The sequence below is a fragment of the Symphalangus syndactylus genome, chromosome 6, assembly GCF_028878055.3.
Source record: "Symphalangus syndactylus isolate Jambi chromosome 6, NHGRI_mSymSyn1-v2.1_pri, whole genome shotgun sequence".
NCBI lineage: Eukaryota > Metazoa > Chordata > Mammalia > Primates > Hylobatidae > Symphalangus > Symphalangus syndactylus.
The window spans coordinates 36,540,214-36,552,505 of NC_072428.2; the positions used below are offsets into that span (position 1 = coordinate 36,540,214).

The following is a 12,292-nucleotide window of genomic DNA, read 5'->3' on the forward strand; positions in this document are numbered from 1 at the left end:
GACTGACTGCCAAGAAAATATAGCCCCCTCCTACCAGAAGAAGGGGGAAATGGAGCGGGGAGGACCAAGAGAACCTGATTGGCCCTTGCTAATTTCTGTAAAAGAGATTGCAGGGCCAGGGCTTGTCACCCAGCCGAATTAAGTGATGCAGGCTCTGTCTGGAAAGGTAGGAGTCACCAATTCTCTTCAAGCCATCTCCCATCCCCACTCCCCGTCACTCGAGCTACCAACACCAGGATCTACCACCCAGGAAGGAGGGGCTTAGCTTCGGCCGCCATTCTGAGGCAGCCACCTCCACCCCCACCCCCACCGCAACAGCCAGCCAAGGCGCTAGGAGTCTCCAGCTGCCGGCCTCGGCTGGTGCACTAGTACCGCAGTCCCAGCACCTTGCCCGGAATCCCTTCACCCCGCAGGATGGGGCAGGGACAGGTCATCTTCAAGCCAAGGGGAAAGAAGGTTCACTGCCACCCGCGACCCCCTTTTCTTCCTGGATCTTACAGCCAGGCTAGTGGGCGTCGAACCCAATGGGGCCTCAGATCATTCCCTGTCCGGAACAGAATCTCTGCGGAACCGCCAGACAGACACACAGCTGCTGCTGCGGATACTGGCTTCTTAGGGCCAGGACCTCAACATGCAGGACCTCACATTTCCAGCGATGCACACGTTTTTTGAGAACATCTCGACCTTTCCTCCTCCCCAGGAAGATGCTGCAGACATGCCCGCCATCCCAGGTCTCGAAGAGCTCTTTAGGCAAACCTCTGGCACCCGGGCCACACCCACTGGCCGGCCCACTCTCCTCGCGCATCCCCCAACCTGCCGACCTTAGGGGAATGGTTCCCTTCCCTGACCACATGGTAGCCCTTTCTCCCACACCATCCCGAAAGAACTATTCATCCATCCTCCCAGAACAGTACCCCGGCAAACGGCACCTCTCACCTGGGTATCGAACCCGTTTTCCACCGAGCCGCTCTTCCGCAGCGGGAGCCCCTCCCCCGCTGGCTCCTGCAGCCCCTGTAGCACCTGCGATTTCAGGGGGATCTGGCTGGGATAGGTGGTCTTGCTCACCTCCACCTTGCTTCCCAACTTCAGGTAGCAGGGCTGGGGGCCGGCCCGGGCCGGGGGAACGTGCAGGATGGGCGCGGCGCTGTGCACGGGTTTGGGCAGTCCCGACTTCATTTTGGAGGCGACCAGGATGGCCGGCATCTTCTCCCGGGGCTTGGGCTTTCCCAGCACGTCCCTGGCAGCGGCGGCGGGGGCGACCGCTAAAGGCAGCGCGGGTAGCAGAGCAGGCGCCGGGCCTTAGCCCACTAGGCGCCCACCACCAGCGGCTAAAAAAAAATCCCCAGGTTGGGGAACTCGAAGCAATCGGGCGAGCGCGCCTTTGGGGTGCCGGGATGGGAATGGGGGACTGGCCACGGCGCTCAGCGGGTCCCACCTGGACGGATGCTGCAGCCGGGTCTCACACCTCTCCTGAGTGGCCTTTCAAGAGCTCTGGGCGCTCAAGGGCTGCCGCCTCTTGCAAATTTCCTCCTGGGAAACAGAGGCTTGGACGCCCATATTAACTTGTCACTGCATCTCCGAAGTGTGGAGGCCCCTTTGGAAGAGACAGAGGCGGCGACGACCCACGAGTCCCGTTCCGGAGGCTACGGGTGTGAGCCGGCGGGAGAAAGAGGGAGCAGCCAAGGAAGGAAAGGAGAGAGCAGCGAAGGAAGGAGAGAAGGGCGCAAGGGTCCCAAGACGTCTCCACCCAGAGGCAGCTGCCGCCCTGCTCGCGAGCACCGCAGTGTCACCCGCGACGCAGCAGAGGCTCGGCGAGAACCCCCGAAAGGTCTCTCTTGGGGTAACAGTCACCGCTGCCCAGAAGGCCCCCGGACTGAGAGCACCTTAGCGCCTGCGGGTCTGCACACGCTCCGTGCGCTAGAGCGCGGCAAGGCTGTGGCCGCGGGGCGCGGGCGCCGGGACCAGCGGCTGGCGGGCCGGGCAAGGCTGCGCTCGGGAGCGGCCGCCGCGCTTCCCGGGAAGGCTGCGCTGGCTGCGGGGCTCAGCGCAGGGGAGGACAGGCTGCGGCCGGCGCTGCTGCGGCGCGCGCTGACAGCCGGGGCCGCCCCGGCGCGCCCATTGGTCCACGGTGCGCCAATCAGCGGCCGCGGGTCTCACTGCAAAAAGGGCGTGGCCTCAACTCTGGCCGCCGCGGAAACTCTGGGGCCGCGCTTGGCCGCGAGTACAAAGCGGGCTGGTGGCCGCTCTGCGGCACTGCCCCGGCCGCGCGCTTCCCTAGGGGCCCACACCCCTGCGTCCCTGAAACCCTTCTTTTGAAAAATGCCCTTTCGAGCGCAACCGTCCGCCCCAGAGCCACGCGGGCACGGCTCGAGGGAAGTTTGTTTCCTTTTTCAAATTGCTCCGGTCACCTTAACGGTTTGAGTCTTCCGGAGTCACGCCCGCAGCCTCGCTGCCCCCATCTGGCTTGGGCAGGTCCGAAGCTCGTCTCCCGCGTTAAGAGCGCGCCAGCCATTTCTCTGCCTGCCCTTCCGGGCGGGGGGCCTCCCAACGGCTTCCTCTCCAGTTTTCAAAGGCTGCGCATTTATAGGCAAATACAATACGCAGGGAAGCTTCCCGCCCTGAGACAGCTCCTCCACGCAACCTACCACAGACTCTGTAATTAGAGTGGCCTGAAGAAGCCGGGAGAGGCTCCATGACCCCGGCAGGCTCTGGCCAAACCTTGCTGCGTTTCATGGAGCCCCTCCCTGTCCGCGCCTGGGACGCACTGGCCCCAACAGGTTCCTCGACTCGAATTCGCTGTTTGGGTTGCTCTGTGGTTTCCTCGCCGACTCAAAGTGTCTGAGAATAAGAAGGAAACTGAGAGATGATCAGGCAGGCCAGACTTCGCGATTTGTGAATGAGGAGCCTCCCACCCTGTAGAACTGCTTGGATTAGAATTGGGCAAGTTACTTAAGCTTACATGCATCCTTATAGAGCTTCTGTTTTCACATGTAGTAAGGTGGAGGTTTCACGACATTTACCTAATGAGCTGTTGTTTGGATTAAAGGAGATGGTTGGTGCATGACAGTCATTTAGCACAAGTACCTGGCAATGTAGGAGACCAATAAAAGCTAGGTTTTATTTTCCCTTTGTTAAATTACTGCTGCTTTCCCCCAAAGTCATCTCTGTTTATAAACTATTTATCTTTCTTCTTTGTTTCCAGGACACTTTGTCCCCACCCTATAGCCTGATCTTCAGTGCTGATAGCATTGATTTAGAATAACTCAGATGCTATTAACTATGTCCCCCTTGAATTCATGTTAAACGCCTAATCCCCAATGTGATGGTATTAGGAGGTGGGGAACTTCAGGAGGTAATAAGGTCAAGACAGTGGAGCCCTCATGATAGGATTAGCACCCTTATTAGAAGAGACAGGAGAGAGATGCTTTCTTTCTGCCTTGTGAGGACGCGGAAGGCAGTCTTCTGTGGACCAGGAAGAGGGCCCTTACCAAGAACCTGATACCGTGTTGGCATCCTAGTCTCAGACTTCCAGCCTCTGGTACTGTAAGAAATAAATGTTTGTTGTTTAAGCCATCCTGTTTATGGTATTTTTGTTATAGTGGCCCAAAGTGACAAAGATCTCAGACCAGAGGAAACATCAAAGTCTTAACCTCTGAAGCATTAAGAAATGAGAAGGCACCTTCTTAGCTATTCTAGGCAGCAACTTTCTACTCTAGTTAGGCTGAAATGCACGGCCCTGTCTATGTCTGTTTCAGTTATCCTCCCCCTCTCTCTGAAATCAAGTCACACGTCATTCATGCTACTTACTTAACACTTTGCCCTTTGCCATCTGATGCCACCTCCCATACTGTTGTATCCCATTATTTAACCTGTTATTTATTGTTTCATGCATTCATTTTCATCTTAGAGAATAAACATCTTGGAATTAGGAGCTGTGTTTTAACTTTCTTTAGATCTTCTCAGTATGGAGCATAAAGCTGTGGACAGAATAGCTACCCAAAATTTATATTGAATGAATGATTGAATGATGCTAGCATCGACCCTCAAGAAGGAGAGATGGTCTTTTAGATTTAGGAACATAAGGACATACGAAATATTATGTTATAAACTTTGGGACTCTTTTGCCTGCCCTGAATTCTAGTTCTGACCAGTGTACCAAGATTTGTGGAAAGATATCACAATCTTCAGCTTCTAAAGATCAGGGAGATATTCCAAAGTATTCCCATGGCCCTAATGCAGTGGTTCTCAAAGTGTGGTCCCTGGAGCTGCAGGAGCATTACCTGGAAACTTGTTTGAAAACCCCACCCAGACCTATTGAACCAAAAGCTCTGGGGATGGGGCCCAGCAATCTGTGTTTCAATAGTGTTCAACCTAGTGATTATGATGCATACTAAAACTTGAGATCTTCTGCCCTAATGAATATATCATGCATTCAGTGCATCTCCAGAACTTCTTGAATCTTAATATGCCTAAGAATCACTGGGGATCTTGCTAAAATACAGATTCAGATTCAGTTGATCTAGAATGGGGCTGAGATTCTGCTTTCCGAGTAAGTTCTCATGTCATGCCCATGCTGGTGTTCTAAAGATCACGCTTTCAGTAGCAGAGACAGCAGGAGGATTTCATCTTAAGGACCATCTACTGAAAAGGATCTCAGAGTGCATCCATCTAGTTGGAAATAGCCGCCTGATCACTTGATAATGTCTGCTATGGGTATAGAAATGGAAATAGTGAAATACATATTATATATTTGCCATCTTTGATTTCCTGTTTAAATTGTATTTACTGCCAAGGTCATTTTGGGGTTCTGAGACCCTCAAATATGCACAAATATGAAAAACGGTATTTCTTTTAAAGTATTTCTAATGTTCTGGGATTGGTAAACATGAGCATTTCCCTTAACCCTGTGTGTTTTATATAACTAAAGTCTGATAATTCTTCATTTTTCTTGATGAAAGATCTTTCACTTGAGGACAAGTGAATCTTTTAGTCTGTTTCCAAATTTCTTTCTTTTCCTGCCTCTTCTTCCCTTTAGTAATTCTATTTGCTTTTTCCTGGAGCATTATTTATCTCCTTTTTTTTTTTGACCGAGTTTTGCTCTAATTTCCCGGGCTGGAGGCTGAAGTGCAATGGCGCGATCTTGGCTTACTGCAGCTGGGATTACAGGCACATGCCACCACACCTGGCTAATTTTTGTATTTTTAGTAGAGACGGGGTTTCGTCATATTGGTCAGGCTGGTCTGGAACTCTAGACTTCAAGTGATCCACCCGCCTTGGCCTCCCAAAGATTTATCTCCTTTTATATCTTTTTTTTTTTTGAGACGGAGTCTCACTCTGCTGCCCAGGCTGGAGTGCAGTGGCACAATCTTGGCTCACTACAAGCTCCGCCTCCTGGGTACACCCCATTCTCCTGCCTCAGCCTCCTGAGTAGCTGGGACTACAGGCACATGCCACCACGCCCAGCTAATTTTTTGTATTTTTAGTAGAGACAGGGTTTCACCATGTTAGCCAGGATGGTCTTGACCTCCTGACCTCGTGATTCGCCCGCCTTGGCCTCCCGAAGTGCTGGAATTACAGGTGTGAGCCACCGCGCCCGGCCCTATCTCCTTTTATATATTTTCTATAAACTTTCATTTTTCTTATTTAAAGCAAAATAATTTATCATACTAACCAGACATGGGTGGTGGGGGGGAAGCTATTTTTTTCTCCTAGGATAAATGAGATAATTGTAAGTTTCTTACTTAAATAAGATAATCTCAAATTATAAAAACGGCCTATAAGTTTACTTCTTACACATTGATACTGTGTTAACATGAAAAACGTCATTTTAAATCAATGTTTTGCAAGCATTGGAGGCTAACGGAAGCCACTGGTTCAGAGAATGGCAAGCTGCTCTGGAAAGAATATACTATCCAGCTATTAAAATAACTTTTTTTCTTTTCTTTTTTTTTTTTTTTTACTATACGCACTATGGACAAGTATGCCAAGTTGAAATGGCCTACCATTTTAAATTCCAACTTTGACAACCATTCTTTATTTTTCTTCTGGCTCAGAACTTGCAAAATCACCCAAATGTCAGTGATAGGCCAAATTGAAATGTATTATCAAAGCTCTCAGGACCACTGAATCATCCTGAGAGACTGGATAGTTCCCTGGTTTTAAGAGCCGTCCTCAGATCAGGAAGTACCAGCTGCACCCCTCTCCGCTCCTCAACATCAGCCACTTGTGATTAGTTGAGTGTGAATTGGGCTTCAGAGCTGACCTGTGAGTGACCAGTTCCATCAACCCATCCTTCATCTTAGTTAAAGACCCCTGTTGGCCTGACCTCCCAAGAAGACAGTCCGGTGAAAAGCCTGGAACATCTAAGCCCCAGCCTGTCATAAAAAAATGCAGGGATCTTGGGGGGAAAGGTCTACAGCCTTTGGAGACTCTAGATTATACATGATGTGGGGAAATGTTGCAAAGTTTCTTGAATAATATAAAAAGCAAAATATTTACAAGTTTATTTGGGAGTAAAAAAAATGCACTTTTCCTTAATTTTCTACAAATGGGTTGGCAACTTATGAGACATCTCTGAGATGACACAAAGGCTTACCTTTTAGTAGTGGCTGAGTTGAGAGGTCACCCATCTCATACTGCAGAGAAGTGAGGTAAGAACCTTAAGACATCTCTTTAGAAAGTCTGCTCATCTACTCACCCTATCAGTGACCCACTTCCAATCTCAAACTTTCTTCCAGATGGGTCTGTGTGCAAATCAGTATGCATAATGGTAACCTCTGGGGCTTTTTTTCTGAGAACGAAGGCTGAGGGTTCCCGTACTTGCAGAAGCTAGAGTGTGAGGGGTATGTATGTGTGTATGTGTGTTTTATAGGCATTTGAGTCAATGACCCAGACTAAATGTCAAATAAATATAGTCACGCACTGCATAATGATGTTTTGGTCAATGACTGACTTCATATAATGATGGTGGTCCTGTAAGATTATAAGGAAGCTGAAAAATTACTATTGCCTAGTAACATAGTAGCAGTCACAACATTGTAGTGCAACACATTACTCATGTTAGTGGCCATACTGTGCTGCAAGTTTTATAAAGGTATAGCACACACAACCATGTACAGTGCCTAATACTTTATATAGTTGAAGATAAATACTTGATAACAAATTACTATGTTATGGGTTCATGTATTTACTGTACTATTCATTGTTATGTTAGACTGTACTCTTTCTACTTAAAAACATTAACTGTAAAACAGTCTCAGGCAGGTCCTTCAGGAGGTATTCCAGAAGGCATTGTTAGCATAGGAGATGACAGCTCCATATGTGTTTTTGCCCCTGAACACCTTCCAGAGGGACAATATGTGGAGGTGGAAAACAGTGATATTGGCCCTGTTTAGGCCTAGGCTAATGTGTCTGTTTGTGTCTTCATTTTTAATTTTAAGAAGTTGAAAAAGTTAAAAAAAAACTAATAGAAAAAAGCTTATAAAGATATAAAGAAAATATTCTTGTATAGCTGTACAATGTGTTTTAAGCTAAGTGTTATTTCAAGAGTCAAGAAGTCAAAAAATTTAAAAGTTTATAAAGTAAAAAAGTTACAGTTAACTAAGGTTAACTTATTATTGAAGAAAGAAAAATATTTTTAATAAATTTAGTGTAGCCTAAGTGTACAGTGTTAATAAACTCTGCAGTAGTGTACAGTAATGTCCTAGGCCTTTACATTCTCTCACCACTCACTCACTGACTCACCACCCAGAGCAACTTCCAGTCCTTCAAGTTCCATTCATGGTAAATGCCCTATCCAAGTATACCTTTTAAAAAAATCTTTTGTACTATATGTTTACTGTACCTTTTCTATGTTTAGATACACAAATACCATTGTGTTACAATTGCCTATGGTAATCAGTACATCAACATGCTATAAGGCTTGTAGCCTAGCAGCAATAGGCTATAGAATATAGCCTAAGTGTGTAGTAGGCTATCCCATCTAGGTTTGTGAAAATGTACTCTATGATGTCTGTACGATAACAAAAAAGTCTAAAGACTCATTTCTCAGAACATATCCCTATTATTAAGCAGTGCATGACTGCAGGTAGCAAACCATTGATTAATCAGTGGCTCAATAATTAATCCAAGGAATAAATTGTTGCAAGCCATCTATGTGCCTGGCTTTGGGCATTATGATGGAGAGCAGATAAGAATAAGTTATTGCTCTCTGCTCTCAAGTTTCAAAGAAGGATGTAGCTGCTGTTTCTCGGCCTGAGGTTTGTCCTTTCTCGAAACTGAAAAACAGAAGCAACTCACAATCTAGTAGGGAAACCAAACAGGGAAATAAATGAATGACAAACAATATAACCAATACTCCAATAGAGGCAGCACAAAATATACAATGATAAACCAGGCACAAAGGAGGGTCAACTATTTGTGGGGTTATTAGTTATGTTGATTAATTTAATTTTCTAACAAAAAACCTAAAGTAATAGAAGTTTTTTGCTTTTACCCTTAGTGTTGAAACTCTGAGAGGTATGTTCCACTCTCCTACTTCTGTAAGTTAAGTCTAGGAAACATTCCTTTGTTTACATCTTGCCTCATCCCACAAAGGATTAGAGGAAAGCCTATATTCAATAAAACAATGGCTAAATATAATGTAATAGAAGAAAAGGATTCTTATTTAAAACTTAGACTGTGCCTACTTTCACTTTCTGTAGGTGGGAGAAGGCTGTGTAAATAAATCATATCAGTGGAAATATAAATCACATATCACTTCCTTCCATATTCAGGCACTAATATCTATTAGTGCCAAGTCTGAGATTTCAAAGTCTGCCAGTTCTAAGCTGCTCAAGAGGTCCTCTGAGTATATGGTCTTAGAGATACATTAGTGAGCATTTGGATATGTGAAGGTCAGCCTAGAGTCCAGGGGTCAAGCTATATTGTCATCTATAATAAGTGAGAAAAATTCCATTTCCTGGGAGCAGTTCAATATGAAGGGCTCCCAAAAAATGGAGTAGCCAGAGCAGTGTGAAGAGCCTACTGAGGAGGACAAAAAACACAGACAAAAGTGCCAAAGTAAAACCCATTTATTTTCCCAAAATAGCAGCACAGCCTGCTATGCTACCAAATACTTGGAGTGACTTGATTTTTCTTTAGGTGGGGGAACATTATTATTTTTTTTTTAAAGAGATGAGTTTTGAATTTGGGGTTGTTTTGGCACAGAAGGAAGAGAACAGAGAAAAGAGATAGACAAGAGTGAGATCCTAAGTTTAATGGCAGCAGAAATGCAGTCAGGGATGGCCATGAGAATGAAATTGTGCTTCTTCCCCATCACCCTTGCTCCTCATTCAGTGATTTGCAGAATCCTGGACAGACAGGGAATTGGATTTCCTGTTTGATGTGAGATAGAATGACCAGGCAAATTTAATTAAGAATGTCTTCTAACAAGGAGCTGGGACCAGGAAAAATGTAAATAAAAGATAAGTATCAATTATATGTGTGGGCAAAGAGGTCAAATAGGGAGAGAGAAATCAAAACGTCTGGATTCTCCAGTCCAAACAGTTGGCTCTAGCTGGTATTTTGGAGTGAGCACCACCTAGGGCTTTACCTGCAAAAAGTAAAGGTGAGACTGAGATGAGTATGTTCAGATTCTAGGCTAGATCTGACATGCAAGGTTTGTTTGTTTGTTTGTCTGCTTGTTATTTTTAATTCTCCACCCACTTTTTCACTATTACAGAAGACTTATTTATTTATTTATTTATTTCTACCAATTGAGGTCTAGTTAATTCAGTTTCAAATTGATATTTAAAAATTATTTCTTTTTTTTTTTTTTTTTGAGACGGAGTCTCGCTCTGTCGCCCAGGCTGGAGTGCAGTGGCACAATCTCTACTCACAGCAAGCTCCACCTCCCGGGTTCACGCCATTCTCCTGCCTCAAGCTCCGCCTCCCAGGTTCACACCATTCTCCTGCCTCAGCCTCCCGAGTAGCTGGGACTACAGGCGCCCGCCACCACGCCCGGCTAATTTTTGTATTTTTAGTAGAGACGGGGTTTCATCCTGTTAGCCAGGATGGTCTTGATCTCCTGACCTCGTGATCCACCCGTCTCGGCCTCCCAAAGTGCTGGGATTACAGGCGTGAGCCACCGCGCCCGGCCTCTATTCTTCTTCCCACACATATGACTAGGCAACCAGAGTTGACCCAATAATAATGATGATGATGATAAGAACTGTAATTTATGAAGTTATTCTTCTTATGTGCCAGAGACTAAGGTAAGCATTTTACATACATGATCTCTCATTCTCGCAACAATTTCATGAGGTAGATAGTTATTCTCATTTTTATTTTACAAAAGAGAAAAATGAGGCCCAGAGAGGTTTGAGTATCTTACTTAAGATCCCACCGCCAATTAAGTAGAAGAGCAGGACTTGACTCCAGTGCCTGGACTCTGGACACTAGACAGTATACTATCAAAGGAATAGCCATCATAATGATAAGCATGGAAATGATAATGTAACTTCCTGTTTCTGATACGGTTAAGATCTGCCTTATATATAGCATTTAAATGAATCCCCACAGCACTCCTGAGTGGTGGCAGCATGGGTCCATTTTAAGTTGAGGAAATGGGTGGAAAGGTTTGGTAGTCACCCAGTTTGCTAATGACAGTGGTCTTAATAATAAGGCAAGGAAAGATCACCAGTTACAGGGGGTGGTCTTTGCATGATGTTCATGCTCTGAGACAGGGCTGCCTGCTCTGTTCATCTGGAGGCAAAGACAACTTGGACCAGTACTCCTTAAACAAGAAGCCTAAAAATCACCCAGGCTGTTTGTTAAAAGAAAAGATACCTACCCCCTCTCACCCCACCCCCCAAAAAAACCAGACCTAGAATTCTGAAGCTCTGAGTCTGCATTTGAAAAAAGCAATGAGGTTACTCTGAGTTAGTGGTCCTCCCCTTTGCTTTGCATCCTTGGCTTTACATTAGAGTCACCTGGGAAATCCACAAACTAAGGCTGTCCAGGTCCCACGCTGGACCAATGAAATCAGATTCTGGGAGTGGGCACCGGCAGTAGAATGTTGAGAAAGCTCTCTGGATGCAGATGAATTGAAAAACACAGCTTTATGAAATGCTGCAAAGGCTTTGCTCTCACAACACTTTACAGTGGGGGATTACTGAGGCAATAATCTGGATAATTTCAATCTATGTTAACAGCCAATCTGGAAAAATCCAGGCCTTCTATTACTTTCTGAGTGAGATTTCCTTTTTGACAGAAACACTCAGCCAGTCCAGCTGCCCATGCAGTCCAAACACAGCCAGGTAATCCCCCAAATGCCGCCTCAGCTCCAGCGCTGCGGGTGGCATCAGGCAGCCTGACCCTTACTTGTTACTCTACCCGTTGCTCCTGCAGGGCCACCAGGCACTGAGCTGCGATGCTCCCCACCTCCCCACGGCTCTCTCAACACATTTCCTCTTTTGGTTACTGCTGTCATCCTGGAAGCCTTCATACCTACCCTCTGACTCTGCCCCAGGCATGGAGCCTGGTGAGCCTCAGATGGAAGAGGCGCTCCTGGTCAATGTCTGACCTCCAGGAAGAGGCCCAGTGCCCAGGGTTTAGGACTCTGAGAGGACGATTTGGAGCAGAGTTAACTCATGAAGGTCTGTGCTAATAAAAGGATGTGTTGGCCTAAGAAAACCTCAATAGTGTATAATTTAACAAAAATTACAGCTTTGGTATGCATTTTGTAATTAAAAAATATTATTTTCTTTATTATTTATATATGTTAGCGTACTGTTAAAATTATTTTGCTAATATATTTATGTGTGTGTACATATGTATAAATAAATATGTTTATAAAGAGAAGGAAAAAGAAGGAAGTAATCATGTCAAATTGTTAACAGCAGTTCTTTCTGAGGGGTAAATTAGGGACTATTAATTTCTTATTTTATATATATTTTTTTTTGTTTTTTTTTTTTTTTTTTTTTTTTTGGAGACGGAGTCTCACTCTGTCGCCCAGGCTGGAGTGCAGTGGCGCGATCTCGGCTCACTGCAAGCTCCGCCTCCCGGGTTCACGCCATTCTCCTGCCTCAGCCTCTCCGAGTAGCTGGGACTACAGGCGCCCGCCACCACGCCCGGCTAATTTTTTGTATTTTTTTTTTAGTAGAGACGGGGTTTCACCGTCATTATTTTTAAAAGTTGGAATTATGGGTGGTTTTAACTTACTTTTCCATGGGATTTCCTTTATTTTTCAAATAAATATCCTCATTTGTTCTAACCTTTTATTTATTCAAGGGACACATTATTATTATCATTA

The 12,292-nt window shown here is 45.6% G+C and overlaps 2 protein-coding genes across 7 annotated transcripts in view; one reads left to right on the forward strand and one right to left on the reverse strand.

The window, feature by feature from the left end:
• Window positions 1-12,292, reverse strand: part of NAV2 (neuron navigator 2) — a 782,645-nt gene that overhangs the window by 406,374 nt on the left and 363,979 nt on the right. For 5 of the 6 annotated variants that reach the window (XM_055282147.1, XM_055282146.1, XM_063641913.1 and 2 more), the window contains exon 1: window positions 937-1,203. The exons of the other annotated variant lie outside the window; for it this stretch is intronic. In XM_055282147.1, coding sequence (XP_055138122.1) covers window positions 937-1,203 — 267 coding nt within the window. Of the gene's footprint in view, window positions 1-936; window positions 1,204-12,292 lie in introns of those variants that run through there. 6 annotated transcript variants of the gene reach the window in all.
• Window positions 1,444-3,931, forward strand: LOC129484328 (uncharacterized). The gene has a single exon (XM_055282155.1). It carries the CDS (start codon window positions 1,444-1,446, stop codon window positions 2,314-2,316), a length of 873 nt encoding a protein of 290 aa, XP_055138130.1. The 3' UTR covers window positions 2,317-3,931.